Source organism: Brachyhypopomus gauderio, unplaced genomic scaffold (genome assembly GCF_052324685.1).
Source record: "Brachyhypopomus gauderio isolate BG-103 unplaced genomic scaffold, BGAUD_0.2 sc86, whole genome shotgun sequence".
In the NCBI taxonomy this organism is placed as follows: Eukaryota; Metazoa; Chordata; class Actinopteri; order Gymnotiformes; family Hypopomidae; genus Brachyhypopomus; species Brachyhypopomus gauderio.
In genome coordinates, this window is record NW_027506907.1 from 1,134,978 (window position 1) to 1,155,402 (window position 20,425).

A 20,425-nucleotide genomic window follows, 5' to 3' on the forward strand; every position below is an offset into this window, starting at 1 on the left:
TGGGTGTGTTAGGGTGGGAGTGTTGAGCTACACCTGGTATGGGTGTGTTAGGGTGGGAGTGTTGAGCTACACCTGGTATGGGTGTGTTAGGGTGGGAGTGTTGAGCTACACCTGGTAAGGGTGTGTTAGGGTGGGAGTGTTGAGCTACACCTGGTAAGGGTGTGTTAGGGTGGGAGTGTTGAGCTACACCTGGTAAGGGTGTGTTAGGGTGGGAGTGTTGAGCTACACCTGGTAAGGGTGTGTTAGGGTGATAGTGTTGAACTACACCTGGTAAGGGTGTGTTAGGGTGGGAGTGTTGAGCTACACCTGGTATGGGTGTGTTAGGGTGGGAGTGTTGAGCTACACCTGGTAAGGGTGTGTTGGGGTGGGAGTGTTGAGCTACACCTGGTAAGGGTGTGTTAGGGTGGGAGTGTTGAGCTACACCTGGTATGGGTGTGTTAGGGTGGGAGTGTTGAGCTACACATGGTATGGGTGTGTTAGGGTGGGAGTGTTGAGCTACACATGGTATGGGTGTGTTAGGGTGGGAGTGTTGAGCTACACCTGGTATGGGTGTGTTAGGGTGGGAGTGTTGAGCTACACCTGGTAAGGGTGTGTTAGGGTGGGAGTGTTGAGCTACACCTGGTAAGGGTGTGTTAGGGTGGGAGTGTTGAGCTACATCTGGTAAGGGTGTGTTAGGGTGGGAGTGTTGAGCTACACCTGGTATGGGTGTGTTAGGGTGGGAGTGTTGAGCTACACCTGGTAAGGGTGTGTTAGGGTGGGAGTGTTGAGCTACACCTGGTAAGGGTGTGTTAGGGTGGGAGTGTTGAGCTACATCTGGTAAGGGTGTGTTAGGGTGGGAGTGTTGAGCTACACCTGGTATGGGTGTGTTAGGGTGGGAGTGTTGAGCTACACCTGGTAAGGGTGTGTTAGGGTGGGAGTGTTGAGCTACACCTGGTAAGGGTGTGTTAGGGTGGGAGTGTTGAGCTACACCTGGTATGGGTGTGTTAGGGTGGGAGTGTTTAGTTAATTGGGTCTGCTGAGGGTGCCTTTTTATGCAATGTTTCAACTGTTTGGTCAGGAAGTGTGTTTGCTGGGTCAGGTGTCTGCATGTTTCGTGTGTGTGTGTGTTAGCTGGCTCTGGTAAGGAAAGCCTTTTTACTGTTTGCTGGTGCCACTGCCAAGATTGTGCCTCTCTGCTGGTTGCTAGGAAGAGCATCCCTCACCATGGCAACAGTCACCGTGGTTTTCCTCACATGACCCTAAGGGAGCCAGACGGCTGGCGGGAACCAGAGAGACACTGGTCACGTGATCCAAAGAGCAAGATTAGAGTAGCTCTGCAGTGTGTGTGTGTGTGTGTGTGTGTGTGTGTGTGTGTGTGTGTGTTGGAGAGAGGTTCCCTCTGCTTTCTCGGTCTTTTTCATCATGTTTGTGCCAGCATGTTGTGCTCATAAAATTATTGAGAATATATTTTTGGATCATTTCATATGTATTCAGTCCCAGTGCCTTTGAAGGGCCTCTCGGATCTGTTGTGCAATGTTGTACATTTACAACAAACCTGGGTACCTGGATCTGGGCCGCGTTTCCACACCCGCACCTCCCCACACCCGCACACATACCTGCACCTCCCCACACCTGCACCTCCCCACACCTGCACCTCCCCACACCCGCACCTCCCCACACCCGCACACATACCAGCACCTCCCCACACCCGCACACATACCAGCACCTCCCCACACCCGCACACATACCCGCACCTCCCTACACCCGCACCTCCCCACACCCGCACCTCCCTACACCCGCACCTCCCTACACCCGCACCTCCCTACACCCGCACCTCCCCACACCCGCACACATACCAGCACCTCCCCACACCCGCACACATACCAGCACCTCCCCACACCCGCACACATACCAGCACCTCCCCACACCCGCACACATACCAGCACCTCCCCACACCCGCACACATACCAGCACCTCCCCACACCCGCACCCGCACCTCCCCACACCTGCACCTCCCCACACCCGCACACATACCTGCACCTCCCCACACCCGCACACATACCTGCACACCCGCACCTCCCCACACCCGCACACATACCAGCACCTCCCCACACCCACACACATACCTGCACACCCGCACCTCCCCACACCCGCACACATACCAGCACCTCCCCACACCCGCACACATACCTGCACACCCGCACCTCCCCACACCCGCACACATACCAGCACCTCCCCACACCCGCACACATACCCGCACCTCCCCACACCCACACACATACCTGCACACCCGCACCTCCCCACACCCGCACACATACCCGCACCTCCCCACACCCGCACACATACCCGCACCTCCCCACACCCGCACACATACCCGCACCTCCCCACACCCGCACACATACCCGCACCTCCCCACACCCGCACACATACCAGCACCTCCCCACACCCGCACACATACCAGCACCTCCCCACACCCGCACACATACCTGCACACCCGCACCTCCCCACACCCGCACACATACCAGCACCTCCCCACACCCGCACACATACCAGCACCTCCCCACACCCGCACACATACCAGCACCTCCCCACACCCGCACCTCCCCACACCCGCACACATACCAGCACCTCCCCACACCCGCACCTCCCCACACCCGCACACATACCTGCACCTCCCTACACCCACACACATACCTGCACACCCGCACCTCCCCACACCCGCACACATACCAGCACCTCCCCACACCCACACCTCCCCAAACCCACACCTCCCCACACCCACACACATACCAGCACCTCCCCACACCCACACACCAGCACCTCCCCACACCCACACACATACCAGCACCTCCCCACACCCGCACACATACCAGCACCTCCCCACACCCACACCTCCCCACACCCACACCTCCCCACACCCACACACATACCAGCACCTCCCCACACCCACACACACCCACACCTCCCCACACCCACACACATACCAGCACCTCCCCACACCCGCACACATACCAGCACCTCCCCACACCCGCACACATACCAGCACCTCCCCACACCCACACCTCCCCACACCCGCACCTCCCCACACCCACACCTCCCCACACCCACACACACCAGCACCTCCCCACACCCACACACATACCAGCACCTCCCCACACCCACACACATACCAGCACCTCCCCACACCCGCACACATACCTGCACACCCGCACCTCCCAACACCCGCACCGGATTATGAGAAGGAGTCCAGCTGTATTATCAGAGCCCATCAGAGATGCGGTATTGCTCAGTGTCTGGGTGTTGAGAAGCTGTCTCCATCGGTCTCTCATCCTCCCCCTCTCTCTCTCTCTCTCTCTCTCTCCCTCCCTCCCTCTCCTCCGGGGCGGTGGGTAGGTATCTGTGTAAGCTGTCGGACCAGGAGCTGCGTCAGAGTGCGGCGCGCAACATGGCGGACCTGATGTGGAGCACGGTGAAGGAGCCGCTGGACAGCGCGCTGGGCTTCGATAAGGAGAGTCTGGACCTGGCCTTCAAATACTTCATGTCCCCCACACTCACCATGAGACTGGCAGGACTCAGCCAGATCACGGTGAGAGACACACTCATTCATACACTCACACACATACACACTCACACACGCACGTGCACTAACACACACACACGTGCACTAACACACACTCGCGCACGCATGTGCATTAACACACACACACACACACACACACACACTCACATACACACACATACAGACAGACATACACACACACATATAGACATACACTCACACACACATACACACACTCACACACGCACGTGCACTAACACACACACACGTGCACTAACACACACGCGCGCACGCATGTGCATTAACACACGCACACACGCGCGCGCACGCACACACGTGCACTAGCACACACATGCACGTGCACTAACACACACTAACACACACACACACACACTCACATACACACACATACAGACAGACATTCACATACACACACACTCACATACACACACTCAATTATAGTGAGGCTACCATCACTTAGCTAGACCACAGAGGGAAGGATGTGCACATGCGCACACACACACACACACACACACACACACACACACACACACACAGAGTTACACTGCCTGTGACTCATAGCAGTAAAACACAGATACGATCACACCACATAGTGTCCATGACAGTCAGACATCACATCATCACTTCGTCACTGTTCATTCCTCTCAGCATGTGAAGTAAAGGCTCCAGTAACCCCACCGTCTCCCAACACCTCAAACTCACTGCTTCTCTTTTATTTCTGTTTGTCTTTGCAGAATCAGCTGCACACCTTTAACGACGTCTGCAATAACGAGTCTCTGGTGTCCGACACGGAGACGTGAGTGTGCCGTCCCTCGTCTCTCCGTCCTGCTCTCGCACACAGAGCCACAGCCTTGGCGGAAGAGCTCACGTGACCCTCTGTGAAAGCTAGCTGTTAGCATGTAGCATAAAGTTGTTTGCCTAATGCTGCCTGGCACGTTCAGCACGTGGGGCGCTGTTAGCGGCGCACGTGCACCTGTGGTCGGCCCGCTCAGACTCCCCCCCCCCCCCCCCCCCCCCCTCAGACACAGCACACGGGCACGCAGAGGAGCTGTGATCAGGGGTGGTGGAAAACGTGACCGGGTGGAGGGGTGAAACGTGACTGTGTGCGGTGTGTGATTGTGAAACGTGACTGTGTGCGGTGTGTGATTGTGAAACGTGACTGTGTGCGGTGTGTGATTGTGAAACGTGACTGTGTGCGGTGTGTGATTGTGAAACGTGGCTGTGCGCGGTGTGTGATTGTGAAACGTGACTGTGTGTGATTGTGAAACGTGGCTGTGCGCGGTGTGTGATTGTGAAACGTGGCTGTGTGTGATTGTGAAACGTGGCTGTGACCGCGCTGTGTGTGTGTGTGTGTATGAACTTTCAGGTCCATCGCGAAGGAGCTTGCTGACTGGATCATCAGGAACAATGTGGTGGAGCACATTTTCGGACCAAATTTGCACATAGAGGTCAGAACGCTGCTCCCACTGGAACCTGCTGGACATGCGGATCACGCAGAATAGTGCAGTGTGTGTGTGTGTGAGGAGAAGCAGGTGTGTGTGTGTGTGTGTGTAACTATCTTCTGTGTTGTAGATCATTAAGCAGTGTCAGGTAATCCTGAACTTTCTGGCTGCTGAAGGCAGACTCAGCACACAGCATGTGGACTGTATATGGGCCGCTGCTCAGGTGAGTCTCTCTGTCTCTCTCTCTCTCTCTCTCTCTCTCTCTCTCTCTCTCTCTCTCTCTCATATGTGGGATGCTGCTTACCTGACTCAGGCCTGCTAGGAGTCCCTGGAGGTTGTGACTTAGCCCTGCAGAGCACCTCATAATTTAGTGTGTGTGTGTGTGTGTGTGTGTGTGTGTGTGTGTGTGTGTGTGTGTGTGTGTGTGTGTGTGTGTGTGTGTGTGTCGCGCTCTCGTCCTCAGCTGAAGCACTGTAGCCGGTACATCCACGACCTCTTCCCCTCCCTCATCAAGAACCTGGACCCAGTGCCTCTCAGACACGTTCTCAACCTGGTGTCTGGACTCCACCCCAGTGCACACACTGAGCAGGTGTGCTCACATACATACACACACACTGTTTGCTACACCCTCAGCCATAAGCCACATTCTGAGCCCAGTAAATAGCAGCACACCAAACACAAGCGTATTTTCTTCCTTTCATTGCGTGGATCGTCACTATAGGACTGGAACAGGAAGACAGCAGTCCAACTAAATTGTTCCTGTGTGTGTGTGTGCATGCGCGCGTATGTGTGTGTGTGTGTGTGTGTGTGTGTGTGTCTCTGTGTGTGTGTGCGTGTGTGTATGCTCTAGACGCTGTACTTGGCCTCCATGTTGATAAAGGCGTTATGGAACAATGCACTAGCAGCCAAGGCCCAGCTCTCCAAACAGAGCTCCTTCACATCTCTGCTCAACACCAACCTGCCCATGGGCAACAAGAAAGGTAGGGTGTGTGTGTGTGTGTGTGTGTGTGTGTGTGTGTGTGTGTGTGTGTGTTGACTACAGTATCAATGTGTTCTGGTGACTCCATGGAGCACACACACACATTAAGATTATTTGTTGTTAACCAAGCAAGTATACAAATGTGTTCATATAATTTTCCTAAATACAAAGATTTCATTTTTTTTCTGTTAGTATTTAGTGTTGTTGCCATAATTGCAAGTGTTATGAATGTTGACTTTGTTTTGATTGTATTGTTTGAGTGTTGTGACTGTAACTGTGGGTGCTGTGACTGTGTTTGTATGAGGGCTGTGACTGTGTGGGTGCTGTGACTGTGTTTGTATGAGGGCTGTGACTGTGTGGGTGCTGTGACTGTGTTTGTATGAGGGCTGTGACTGTGTGGGTGCTGTGACTGTGTTTGTATGAGGGCTGTGACTGTGTGGGTGCTGACACTGTTTGTTTGAGTGTTGTGACTTCTTTTCTGTTTGTGTTCTGTTTGTTTCCCAGGTTCCCCAGCGGCGAGCCCAGAGAGCAGTGACAACAGTGACACGCATCACAGTGGAGGAAGTGATGTGGAGATGGACGAGCCAATCATGAGCAGCGGAAAACGAGGCCAGCAGAGGCTGTCTGACACAGAGGTAACCCGATCACACACACTCTCACACACACACACACACACAAACCCTAATAGTCAGGGTATATTATGATATAATGTTATCACGTTAAGTGTGTGTAAAATGTTGATGCCTGTGAAGTTTGTACCTGTCATGAACTCGCCTGGAGTTTTGAAGCACTTGACCTCTGTGAGGGAGGTGTAATGTGGTGGGAGTGATATAATTGCTTGACGTGTGTGTGTGTGTGTGTGTGTGTGTGTGTGTGTGTGTGTGTGTGTGTGTGTGTGTGTGTAGGAGTCCATGCAGGGCAGCTCTGACGAGACGGCCAATAGCGGTGAGGAGGAGGGGAGCAGCCGGCCCGGCAGCAGCAGTGGGCGGAGCGAGGCCTCCAGCAACGGGGCGGAGTCCAGCCGAGCCAGCCAATCCGCCGGCAGCCCCGGGAGCGAGCTCCACTCCGACGACATGGCCGACAGCGAGGCCTTAAAGGAGGAGGAAGAGGAGGAGGAGGAAGACGAGGACGATGAAGACGAGGAGGAGGATGACGATGAAGATGAGGAAGAGGAAGAGCGGCCGGCCACCGCGGCCGAGGGCAGCCCGCAGAAAGATGAACGAGACCCTCGCGAGCCACCGGTCTCTGAGCTTCGCAAGCGCAAGGCCGGGGAGGCGCTCGGGGAGGTCCAGGGCCCTCCAGAAAGGCCCGGGACGTCCGTGTCCGGATCCATCGGTGCCGGTCCCGGTCCGAGCCTCCCCAAAGCCAAAACCCTGCCCTTCACCCCAGACGTGACTGCTGCCACGGTCACCCCCACCTCCTCTTCCTCCCTGAGGATCTCCGACGGCTGCTCGTCTTCCTCGGCCTGTTTCGAAGGGTCGTCCGGGGAGCGGCTCGACGGCTCCGCCCTCCCTCAGTCTCACAATCCTCCTCAGCCTCAGAAGGTGCTGGGGGCGGAGCTGGGTCCCTCACATGCTCCGCCCCCCTCCCAGGACCCGCCTTGCCTGCCCCGTACCGCCGACTTCCTGTCCGAAGCCATGAGCAACGAGCTGTTCAACTGTAGACGCTTTCTCAACCCACAGCACCACCACCATCACCACCACCATCATCACCACCACCACCACCACCATCACCATGAAGGGTAAGACCAGCGCTCACTCCTGTTTGACCGTCGTATAAATGGATTCACTGATTTAAGGTGGACTTGAACTCAGAATGTAACATTATGCCACGCTCCGTACTACCTTAATTGTATCTAGATGTTGGCGTACTGGTAATTGAATATAATTTAGTCATGGAGCGCTAGACTCCAAGTTCTGTCCCTCTGTCTCCAGTCACATGGTTGATGACATGCTGAGTGCGGACGACGTGAGCTGCAGCAGTTCCCAGGTCAGTGCCAAGTCGGAGAAGAACATGGCGGACTTTGACGGTGAGGAGTCTGGCTGTGAAGAGGAGCTGGTGCAGATCAACTCTCACGCCGAGCTGAGCTCCCACCTCCAGCAGCACCTTCCCAACCTGGCCTCCATCTACCACGAACACCTGGTGCAAGGTAACACAGTCTTGGACACAACAGGACACAACTGAACACAACTGAACACAACTGTCTGTATGTTGAGATCCTTGTAGCCCAATCCCACCCCCCTCCCCATCCCTGTCTGTCTTTCCCTGTCTGTCTCTCTACCTCTCGTTGGTTCACAGTATCTGTGTGTGCCTGTCTCTCGCTCACAGTCGGTCTGGCTCACTCTTTCTCACATGCGCACACACTCCAGTGAAGTAAAGTCATTGTGATCTCCAGGGCCTGCGGTCCATAAGCACCAGTACTCGGGCCACGCTGTGACCGACATCAACCTGGACAACGTGTGTAAGAAGGGCAACACCCTCCTGTGGGACCTGGTGCAGGACGAGGACGCGGTAAGACACCCGCTATCTGCCCCGGGGTATATGTTGTGATATATGTCATTAGGTGTTATCTAGTGTTACCTAACGGCGTCATTTTGTCAGTAACGGGATAATATAATTAATTACTTTTCCTGTCGTTACAACACCTTTGACGTTACTGGTCATTAAAAGCGGTGCGTTACTATATACAGTGGGGAAAATAAGCATTTAGTCAGTCACCAATTGTGCAAGTTCTCCCACTTAAAAAGATGAGAGAGGCCTGTAATTGACATCATAGGTAGACCTCAACTATGAGAGACAAAATGTGAAAAAAATTGAGAAAATCATTTTGTCTGACTTTTAAAGAATTTATTTGCAAATAATGGTGGAAAATAAGTATTTGGTCACCTACAAACAAGCAAGATTTCTGGCTGTCACAGACCTGTAACTTCTTTTTTAAGAGGCTCCTCTTTCCCCCACTCATTGCCTGTATTAATGGCACCTGTTTGAAGTTGTTAACAGTATAAAAGACACCTGTCCACAACCTCAAACAGTCACACTCCAAACTCCACTATGGTGAAGACGAAAGAGCTGTCGGAGGACACCAGAAACCGAATTGTAGGCTGGGAAGACTGAATCTGCAATAGGCAAGCAGCTCGGTGTGAAGAAATCTACTGTGGGAGCAATAATCAGAAAATGGAAGACCTACAAGACCACTACTAATCTCCCTCGATCTGGGGCTCCACGCAAGATCTCAGCCCGTGGGGTCAAAATGATCACAAGAACGGTGAGGAAAAATCCCAGAACCACAAGGGGGGATCTAGTGAATGACCTGCAGAAAGCTGGGACCAACGTTACAAAGGCTACCATCAGCAACACACTACGACGCCAGGGACTCGGATCTTGCAGTGCCAGACGTGTCCCCCTGCTTAAGCCAGGCACGTCTGAAGTTTGCTAGAGAGCATTTGGATGTTCCAGAAGAGTATTGGGAGAATGTCATATGGTCAGATGAAACCAAAGTAGAACTATTTGGTAAAAACACAACTCGTCGTGTTTGGAGGACAGTGAATGCTGAGTTGCATCCAAAGAACACCATACCAACTGTCAAGCATGGGGGTGGCAACATCATGCTTTGGGGCCGTTTCTCTGCAAAGGGACCAGGACGACATGAAAAGAATGAATGAATGGGGCCATGTATTGTGAGATTTTGGGTGCAAACCTCCTTCCATCAGCAAGGGCAATGAAGATGAAACGTGAGGAGATCTGCATGGAGGAATGGGCCAACATACCAGCAACAGTGTGTGCCAACCTTGTGAAGACTTACAGAAAACGTTTGACCTTTGTCATTGTCAACAGAGGATATACAACAAAGTATTGAGATGAACTTTTGTTATTGACCAAATACTTATTTTCCACCATTATTTGCAAATAAATTCTTTAAAAGTCAGACAAAATGATTTTCTAAAAATTTTTTTCACATTTTGTCTCTCATAGTTGAAGTCTACCTATGATGTCAATTACCGGCCTCATCTTTTTAAGTGGGAGAACTTGCACAATTGGTGACTGACTAAATACTTATTTTCCCCACTGTATTGATATACTAACAGTAATCCGAACGGACCGCTGCCCAGGCTAGTGAGGAGTAACAGATCTCGATATGTCACAGCTCTCGGTGTAACACCTGTTTAACTTAACAAGTCAGTAAGCGATTGGCTAAGGCAGCGTTATGGTAGCCAATCAGAGTAGGGCTGCCATGATTAGTCGACTAGTCACGATTATGTCGACTATTAAAATAGTCAACGACTAATTTAATAGTCGATGCGTCGGTTTTTTTTTTCTCTCCAAACTGCTGTGGCAGTTTCCACTGCTGCGTCTGCCTTTCTGTCCTTGACGCACATGCGCAGTAGTGGAAACCGGGGTAGATAGTGGACGACATCCCAGGATGTTATACAGACTGGTATAATGGCTACTCAAAAGTGTGGGATCATTTTCTTAAAGTGATCCCACACTTTTGAGTTCCATAGCCGGGTTCCCGAAACGCGTGCAATATCTGCAAGGCAGAACTTTCCTTCCACGGCAGCACAACCGCGATGTACGAGCACCTGAAACATATTGTGGCTGATTGTGACAATGATGAAGAGGGACCGTCATCTCTGTCATCTAAATCGCTAGTTAGCTGCTAAAGTTAGCGTAAACAGAGCGTTAACTTAGTACTTACTTATCGTCAGAGTAAAAGTATCATTACTTTGCCTAAAATCTACTGAGTAAAAGTAAAATGACCCATCTCAAAATTTACTTGAGTAAAAGTTACTTAATTACTTTCAGTTATTTAATGCATGGATGAATCATGAACCAAATTCAGCACAAGTTGTTTTAATCGATTTCAAAGTTTATTTAAGTGCACATCCACACTTGCAAAAAGATCAGCTGGGCTCAGGAACATACTTCCTCACAGCATAAGGACAGTCACAACCTGTACCATAAAGTGCAAACAATTTTCAGTCCTATTGTCCAATGGACAACACTACAGACATCCCAAGTCTCCCGGAAGCTGCGGGAGTCTCCCGCATTTCGGTAGTGTCTCCCTGATACCCGCGAGTCACATAATCTCCCGGAATTCAGAACGAGTGACCCACACAAACGCGCACACAGGCGACAGACTTTTTTTTCTCTAATCGCGAGTGGGAAGGAGAGAGAGGGGGTTCTGATTGGCCTGTTCTCAGCTCAACAACTTACTTATATTCTTATAACCCCCCCCCCCCCCCGGTCAACAACTTAACCGGTAAGGGGGGGGGTTCCCTCCCTGAAATCTACTTTTGCAACTTGGGATGCCTGACACTATGATAAGAATAAAGAAATTTAAATTACAAATTATTCAAAAAACAAAATGCACACAAAATAAAGTGCCCACAAGATGTCACAAATCAAACTAAAATGCAACAGGATTCCCCTACTCACAATAAAATGCCCACAGGATCCCACATAAAAAATTAAAAAATACTCATACGATCCCACAATTTAAAAGTAAGTGCTCACAGGAACCAACTATTCAAAATACAGTGCCCACCGGATCCCACTATTCACAATAAAATGCCCACAGGTTGCCACAACTCAAAATAAAATATAAAATGACCACAGGATCCCACATCTCAAAATAAAACAAAATGCGCACAGGATTCCACTATTTAAAACGCTCACAGGAACCAACTATTCAAAATACAGTGCCCACAGGATTCCATTTTTCATAATAAAAGGTCCACAGGATCCTGATAGATAGAAGATTTAAAGATAGAACAATCTCATCCTTTTGGAAAAAAAGTGCACCAGATTACGACCTGATTATGAGACAATGGAAAGGGCGTGCGCAAGGCAAGGCCATGCAATTTGCCTTCAGTTCTGGCACTCGAAGTTTAAATTTCTGCCCGCATTAAATTTTTCACCATCAATATTTTTTACTCAGTAATTTGAGGCCGTTCAAATGTAGTGAAGTAAGACTACTTGGGTCAAAATGTACTCAAGTAAAAGTAAAAATTACATATTTCAAAAACTACTCAGAAAATTACAAATTACTCATAAAAAGTACTCAATTACAGTAATGTGAGTAAATGTAATTAGTTACTTTCCACCCCTGCTTATTGTGGTAGACAAATGAAAGAAAATGCCAGAGACAAATGAAAGAAAGAAAAACCAAAAAAAAAGATTAATGTATTATTATTGTGTTGTTTAAGCCAGTGCCTTATCCTTATTTTAATAATTGTTGAAACAAGCTGCATATTTCATTAAAGGTTTAATGAACTATGATCTTAATTGTTTTTATTTTTAGTTAGCATATAGCTGAAATCTAATGATGGTTATATAATAGCAGTTGCATAGTGCGATAAGCTGTATGTTTTATATTAAATTAACGTACAATCTGATTAGTTGACTAATCATAAAAATTAATCGGCGATTAGTCGACTATAAAAATAATCGTTTGTGGCAGCCCTAAATCAGAGCCAGTGTTTTTACACGTGCGCCAAAGCACACGACACAAACGGAGAAGAGGCAGAAATGGCGAGTCAGGAACAAGCCGAAGAAAAATTAGCACTTTCAAGGTGGCGATATAAACATTATTTAAGGAAATACTTGAAGTTGATGTCTACCAGACTGGGTATTTGATTTATTTAATTAAGAATAGAGGTTTTATTGTTAAGTTTACTGGTTGTGAACAAACCACTTGTCTCTGGTTGAGAGAATTTAATTTGATAGATGTAAATGCAACTGTTTACTTTTGCAAAGATTTGGATTTTATCCTGCACTGGTCTGTTGATGTGCAATAAATATCAAAAGTTAAACACCTTTCTGATCTCCTCATTTCAACTGACTCTGCAAACTGCTTTTTCAAAAAATCCTTATTTATTGGCATATAACTTTTTTTTTTTTACTGTAATGCAAGTAGTTACTTTCCCTGGTAACGAGTTACTTTTATTATAGAGTAATTCAGTTACTAACTCAGTTACTTTTTTGAAGTAGTGAGTAACTATAATTACTTTTTTAAAGTAACATTCCCAACACTTGTGTTATCACAGTCCGGTATTTCTATCTGCCCCGGGGTATATGTCGTGATATATGTCATTAGGTGTTATCACAGTCCGGAATTTTCTATCAGTGCAGTAAAGCATGAATGTGAATCCAGTCTAGTCTCTTTCAATCACTCTCCCACATACAATAATGTATAACTTTGTGCAACAGAATTGTCCTCAAAACCTTGGTCATCAGAAAATATTTACAGACAACATGACATATGACGACATGACAACATGGCTAAGAATTCTGACTGTCATGTTCGTAATCAATAACAGAAGGTCATTCTGATGACACTGACATGTTCATTCACATTAACACTTTTTAACAAAGCAGTTTGAGCGACTGGTTTTTGCTGGTAATCCATCGCGGGGCTGTTACGAGTTGCTTACAGTTGTGCTGTTGTTCAGGACTGTGTTAACCCCGCGCGTGTCCCGCAGGTCCACCTGTCGGAGGGGCTGATCGGCGAGGCGGAGAAGCTGCTGTGCTCGCTCGTGTGCTGGTTCACCGATCGTCAGATCCGCATGCGCTTCATCGAGGGTTGCCTGGACAACCTGGCCCACCACAGGTCCGTCTGCCACGCCCGCATTCCGTCCTCGCTCCGCCCACATCCCGCCTACACCCTTATGTGTGCCTGTGCTCCGCCTCCTCCCACTCACAGCTCGCTGGGGTTTCATGGTTTTTGGGGCCCTTACGGGGAGGGTTTGAGTTGGACGTGATTTCAGAAGTTGGTCTTTTCTGAGTTGTTTTGACTGGTTCATTTCATTAATCCAGTTAATTGTTCTGGATTATTATTTGCGTTGTAAAATGACTGGGTTAAGGCTTGATCGTTTACTCAGAGACAGATTGGGTTAAGACTTTACGTGAGGTTTATTGTGGCCTCAGACATGATGAATCGATTCTGTTTCTCAGGTCCGTGGTGGTGTCTCTGCGACTGCTACCGAAGCTCTTTGGAACCTTCCAGCAGTTCGGATCGAGCTACGACACCCACTGGATTACCATGTAAGACACAGTCTTCTAACTGCCGGTGCAGAGTAGTGAGGAGGAGGATGATGATGGTGGTCCGTGGTTTTGTCGAGAATGACGTTTAACTGCATGTACTGACAAAAAGGATGGGTGTGTTTGGTTGGTGGCCTCTACGGTGTGTAGGCTGATGAGGAAGATGATGGTATTTGCTGTGATGGTTTTTTGGTTGTTGGTGCTGCAGGTGGGCGGAGAAAGAGCTGCATATGATGAAGCTCTTCTTTGAAGACCTCCTGCACTACATCCAGGAAGTGCGGGAGCAGCGTCACAAGTTCTCCCTGTGAGTGCAGCACCACAGCGCCCCCTGCAGGCCTCCCCACTCACACACCGCGCGGGCCCTGACACCCGGGGCGTGGCTCATGTGTGTGTGTGTGTGTGTGTGTTGTTTGTGGCAGGTACAGCCACAGCGCGGAGGTCCAGGTTCGATTGCAGTTCCTCACCTGTGTGTTCTCCACACTGGGCTCACCGGATCACTTCAGTGAGTGTCTCTACCTGTCCCTTCTAGCTGGTGGGGCCACTCCCTACTCGTGCACTGAGAGAGAGTGTGTGTGTGTGTGTGTGTGTGTGTGTGTGTGTGTGTGTGTGTCAGGGCTCAGTCTGGAGCAGGTGGACATCTTGTGGCACTGTCTGGTGGAGGACTCGGAGTGTTATGACGATGCACTACACTGGTTCCTGAACCAGGTGCGCAGTAAAGACCAGCACGCCATGGGCATGGAGACCTACAAACACCTGTTCCTGGAGAAGGTCAGAGCCCAGCAGTCTAATACTCCACTAATACTCCAAAAGAATTTACTTTAATCAAGTCCTGTATTGGTAGACACTATGGCTCAAGTTAATATGATACTTCAAGGTGTTATTTTGAAGCATGAAGTATTTCATAGTATGTTGCTTTTCTGAGGCGGATGGCCTGAACACGTTTGACACTGTACACAACCATCATGGAGAAACACACACAAACACGTCTGCTCTCCACTAGATCAGCAGAACACCTTGTGATTTGTCATGTTATCGAGTGCGTTTTGTTATTTCTCGCACACCTAATGCATCTTTCATTCCATCCCTCCGTCCCAGTTCTGTCTGGCCTTGTCTTTTGATCTTTTTCATTTTTGCTTCTATCTCTCTTCGCCCTCCTCTCTCTCTCTCTCTCTCTCCCCGCACCCTCCCTGTGTCTATCAGATGCCTCAGCTAAAGCCGGAGACCATTAGTATGACTGGGCTCAACCTCTTCCAGCACCTGTGTAACCTGGCCCGTCTGGCCACCAGCGCCTACGACAGCAACTCCAACTGTGAGGTACTGATCGCCTCGCTCTCCCCTGACCTCACTCCACACGACGGAGACCTGCGCACTGGGGACCTGCATGATGGGACAGGCGGGCATGTACTGAGGTGCATCATGGACCATGTCTCTGTCTGTCTGTCTGTAGTTGTGTGGTATGGATCAGCTGTGGGGGATTGCGCTGAGAGCCCAGTCTGCAGACATCAGCCGTGCTGCCATCCAGTACATCAACTCCTACTACATCAACGGTCAGAACTAACACACACACACACACACACACACACACACCAACTACTACATCAACGGTCAGAATGAACACACACACACATCACCTACTACATCAGTGGTCAGAGTGAATACACACACACACACAACTCCTACGTCAACGGTCAGTGGTATCAGAATGAACACACACGCACACACACATTCAGTGTGTTTTTCGCTACAAACTTGCATTTATATGCATGTTTATGTTTATTTCAATGCATTTATTTATAGAAATGTCATAAATCTTTTAGCATTATTGAATTATATCAATACTTAGATGACTGAGTCTTGTGCTTTATTCTGGAAATACTGTGTGACTATATGGGAAGTGTGTGCAGTGTGTTGACAGGTGAACGGGGCGTGTGTTTCAGGTAAGACGGGTCTGGAGAAGGAGCAGGAGTTCATCAGTAAGTGCATGGAGAGTCTGATGATGGCGTCGGCCAACCTGGAGAAGGAACCTCATTCTAGCCTCACCATCATTGAGAGGGGGCTGCTCATGCTCAAAACACACCTGGAGGCCTTCAGGCGCAGGTACACACACACACACACACACACACACACACACACACGTCTGAAAAGCTTCTCATTTAGAGGGACTGGTCTAAATAAGCACATGGATGAAGCAGCAACATCCCTGTTCACCCAGAGAGGGAGAACGTGTCTCTCTTCACTGATGCTGCATTCTTCTTCTGTCTCTCTAGTCTAATGTCCTAATGTGGTCTGACTCTCTCTCTCTCTCTCTCTCTCTCTCTCTCTCTCTCTCTCTCTCTCTCTGAGTGCAGGTTTGCGTATCACCTGCGTCAGTGGCAGATCGAGGGGGCAGGAATCAGCAGTCACCTTAAAGCTCTCAGTGATAAACAGTCTCTGCCACTCCGTATTGTGTGCCAGCCCGCCGGCCTGCCTGACAAGGTACACACCAGCCTGTCGCGCCCGCACACACACACACACACACACCGGCCTGCCCAACAGGGACACACACACACACACACCTGTATGCCTGCCACCTGGACCTTCCAACTGGAGCTGTGGCTATTATTAGAAGACAAATGGGTTTCAGTTTTATATTTAGAACTGTAAATGCCGTAATGGCTAATATGGTGTGTGTGTGTGTGTGTGTGTGTGTGTGTGTGTGTGTGTGTAGATGACTATAGAGATGTATCCCAGTGATCAGGTGGCGGATCTCAGGGCAGAGGTCACACACTGGTATGAGAACCTGCAGAAGGACCAGATCAACCAACAGGCCCAGTTACAAGAGTTCAACCAGAACACAGCACGCCAAGCAGAGTTCCCAGGTACACACACACACAGCATGCCAAGCAGAGTTCCCAGGTACACACACACACACACACACACACACACAGCACGCCAAACAGAGTTCCCAGGTACACACACACACACACACGCACAGCACGCCAAGCAGAGTTCCCAGGTACACACACACACACACAGCACGCCAAGCAGAGTTCCCAGGTACACACACACACACACAGCACGCCAAGCAGAGTTCCCAGGTACGTACATCAGAACGCAAGGTAGCGGTTGTGCCAGGTGTGACATGCGAGCGCACACACAACATTGTGGAGTGTCACTCCTTCACGTTGGTGTGTGTGTGTGTGTGTGTGTGTGTGTGTGTGTGTGTGTGTGTGTGCGCGCGCGCAGGAGGTCTGATGGGGCCAGTACGGATGATCTCTTCAGGCCATGAGCTGACCACTGACTATGATGAGAAAACTCTACATGAGCTGGGCTTCAAAGACATGCAGGTAAAAGCTCGAACCTTTGAGGTGTAGCAAGAACCTTTAAGGTGCAGTTAGAATTAACCTTTGAGGTGTAGCAAGAACCTTTAAGGTGCAGTTAGAATGAACCTTTGAGGTGTAGCAAGAACCTTTAAGGTGCAGTTAGAATGAACCTTTAAGGTGCAGTTAGAATGAACTTTGAGGTGATCTATAGGCAGTAATGCTCTGGACGTGATTGCTGTCTTGTTGTGAAGGCTGCACAAAGCCACCGCCTTTTAAGGGGTCTTTAACCACATTTGAAGGCCGTGTCACATATCTCCTTTTCACAAAATGCAATCCCATAATTCTGTTCATCAAACCTTAAAGTTAAAAGTGTCTCCAAGTCTCCAGTAAAAAAATAAAGCAAATGAAACGCGTCTGCCTGTCTTGTGGCTAATTTTAACCGTCATGTCTGATGTGATATAACAAATAAATCAGATGGCATTCCCATGCTGCAAGGGTTGTGCGGAAACTACATCTGGGTTGTTTTCACTAAGATCAGACCGTGCATTCCTCAGACTGCATTCCTCCTCCTCTGTAGATGGTGTTTGTGTCTCTGGGCGCTCCTCGGCGGGAGCGCAAGGCGGAGGGGGTGCAGCTGCCGGCCTCCTGCCTGCCCCCGCCCCAGAAGGAGCACCTCCCCATGCTGCTGCTGCTGCGTGAGCCGCACCTCACCACGCTCTTCGACCTGCTGGAGATGCTCGCCTGCTTCAAGGCGCCGGCGGCCGACGGACGCACGTCGCACGCCGCCCAGGTAGAGCCCCGCCCACACGCCGTCGCCAATGCAACCGTGCTGGGGTTGGTTTCCCGAAACGTTCGTAGCGCTAAGTACTTCGTAACCTCGTATGAAACGTATGAGGTTAAGAAGTACTTGGCGCTAAGAACGTTTTGGGAAACTCACCCCTGGTTTTTTTGTATGTGGTCAAAATGTTAGTATCTTCAAGCCCGTGTGTGTGTGTGTCGGTGTTAATTTCGTTGACGATTAATTTTCGTCATAGTTTTCGTCAACGCACCTTCTTTTCATGACGAAAACGAGACGATAACTAAATAAAAACTATACGAAGGGATAAAAAAGATGACGAAATTAATGGACATTTTCGTCAACGAATAAAAACAAGACGCAAATATTGGCCAGTGACGACATTCAATCAGACCTGATTTAGTTTTGAGAAAGGTAGGGATAAGTTAAGAATAGATCCAACCGTAACTACTTTAGCGTACACGGAGAGGCGGGACAAACCGGGTAACCATCCAATCAGTACTAACGTCTTCACATCACTCAGAACCCGGGAAGACCATACCAGCCTGTGAACTGTGGTCACTCATGAAATTCAACTCAAAGTTAACTCGACAATGTCAGCAGGGAGAAAGATGAGCGGCGATATATGGACACATTTCTCCTTTGACTTTGAGGAAAAAGAAGACTGTGTAAACCATGTGGGACAATGATGTCGGGAAAAATATGACAAATGAAACGACATCTGCGGGCTATGGCATTGCTGTTTTTAGGGCACCCAGTTTTATATAGAATGTAATATGCATTGTTCATAACAAACTCCATATGTTTTCAGGTAGAGCGGGCCTACTGGTCATCAATGTTTTGTTATTGTTATTGTCAATAACTATAAGTTCAGGTCAATAAAGTTGTTTGGAAATTTGTTTTTATATATATTGCACATACAAACAATAATATTCTGTAACTGGTTAATAAATGTTCCATTTTGTGCAAGTGTATATGATAACTATTACACCATTTATATTTTAGTCAACTAAATTCTTTTGATAATTAGTTGACAAAATTCTAATAATTAGTCGACTAAAACTAGACTAAGACTTAAAACAAATCCAATGACTAAATTATGACTAAAACTAAATGACATTTCAAACGACTAAGACTAAAACTAAATAAAAAATTGCTGTCAAAATTAACGTGTGTGTGTGTGTGTGTGTGTGTGTGTGTGTGTGTGTGCGTGCGCACATGTAGAGCGCACGCTGTGAGGATCTACACCTGCACGCAGAAAACCTCTCTCGACGCGTGTGGGAGCTTCTGATGCTTTTGCCTACATGTCCCAATATGCTCCAGGCCTTCCAGAACATCTCTGATGACACGGTCAGTCATGTGACCCAGGAGAGACTGCTTCAGTTGTACTGGTGTAGATGATTTTATCATACATAGATCTGTCAGAAATGACCCAGTTAGCAACATCTCATGTTCATATGTCTTCTGTAATTGCTTAAGGTGTGTGTGTGTGTGTGTGTTTCAGGGCTCTGATGGCCTTGGCTGGAAGGATCTGTTGAGGATCAAATCTCCTCATAAACTGCTGTATGCTCTAGAGATTATTGAAGCACTAGGCAAACCCAACCGCCGAATACACAGAGAGTCAACGGTACAGTCGCACACACACACACACACACACACACACACACACACACACACACACACACACACACTACTGCAGAATTCAGACAACGTTATAGTCACTCACACACAAACTCACCACTGCAGAATACAGTCAATTTTACACACCCAAAAACTACAAAATACATGGAGAGTTAATTGTATACACACACAGATTCAGAATATGGGTCATTGTGTGTGTGTGTGTGTGTTTCAGGGGAGTTACAGTGACCTGTACCCAGACTCTGACGACTCCAGTGAGGATCAGATTGAGAACAGCAAAAACTCATGGAGCTGCAAGGTAAGATTCTCACACACACTCACTATTCACATGTACACTAAGAACAAGACACACGCGTCTCACAAATGCGAAACTCCTTCACATACACGTGCACTTTCTCATCTTGCCCGAGTTACTCTAGTTGTGATCTGTGTCTGTATGTCTCTCTGTCTCTGTACGTGTTTCTCTGTCTCTGTAGTTTGTGGCGTCCGGAGGTCTTCAGCTCCTTCTGGAGATTTTTAATTCTGCCATTCTGGAGCCCAAGGAGCAGGAGTCCTGGACGGTGGTGAGTGTGGTCCCTCCCCCGTGTCCCTCCATCACGTCCCTCCCCCGTGTCCCTCCATCACGTCCCTCCCCCGTGTCCCTCCCCCGTGTCCCTCCATCACATC

At 49.0% G+C, this 20,425-nt stretch overlaps 1 protein-coding gene across 1 annotated transcript in view; it reads left to right on the plus strand.

The window, feature by feature from the left end:
- The window catches only part of usp34 (ubiquitin specific peptidase 34), a 68,756-nt gene that overhangs the window by 14,385 nt on the left and 33,946 nt on the right, over nucleotides 1-20,425 (plus strand). The window contains 26 exon segments of the mRNA XM_076991833.1: nucleotides 3,373-3,565; nucleotides 4,294-4,355; nucleotides 4,926-5,007; nucleotides 5,132-5,224; nucleotides 5,465-5,590; nucleotides 5,852-5,981; nucleotides 6,485-6,615; nucleotides 6,886-7,721; nucleotides 7,915-8,129; nucleotides 8,376-8,491; nucleotides 13,462-13,589; nucleotides 13,934-14,023; nucleotides 14,229-14,324; nucleotides 14,440-14,522; nucleotides 14,634-14,788; nucleotides 15,221-15,334; nucleotides 15,468-15,567; nucleotides 15,958-16,117; nucleotides 16,369-16,495; nucleotides 16,728-16,878; nucleotides 17,246-17,346; nucleotides 17,900-18,112; nucleotides 19,343-19,468; nucleotides 19,623-19,745; nucleotides 19,974-20,057; nucleotides 20,236-20,322. Coding sequence (XP_076847948.1) covers nucleotides 3,373-3,565; nucleotides 4,294-4,355; nucleotides 4,926-5,007; nucleotides 5,132-5,224; nucleotides 5,465-5,590; nucleotides 5,852-5,981; nucleotides 6,485-6,615; nucleotides 6,886-7,721; nucleotides 7,915-8,129; nucleotides 8,376-8,491; nucleotides 13,462-13,589; nucleotides 13,934-14,023; nucleotides 14,229-14,324; nucleotides 14,440-14,522; nucleotides 14,634-14,788; nucleotides 15,221-15,334; nucleotides 15,468-15,567; nucleotides 15,958-16,117; nucleotides 16,369-16,495; nucleotides 16,728-16,878; nucleotides 17,246-17,346; nucleotides 17,900-18,112; nucleotides 19,343-19,468; nucleotides 19,623-19,745; nucleotides 19,974-20,057; nucleotides 20,236-20,322 — 3,922 coding nt within the window.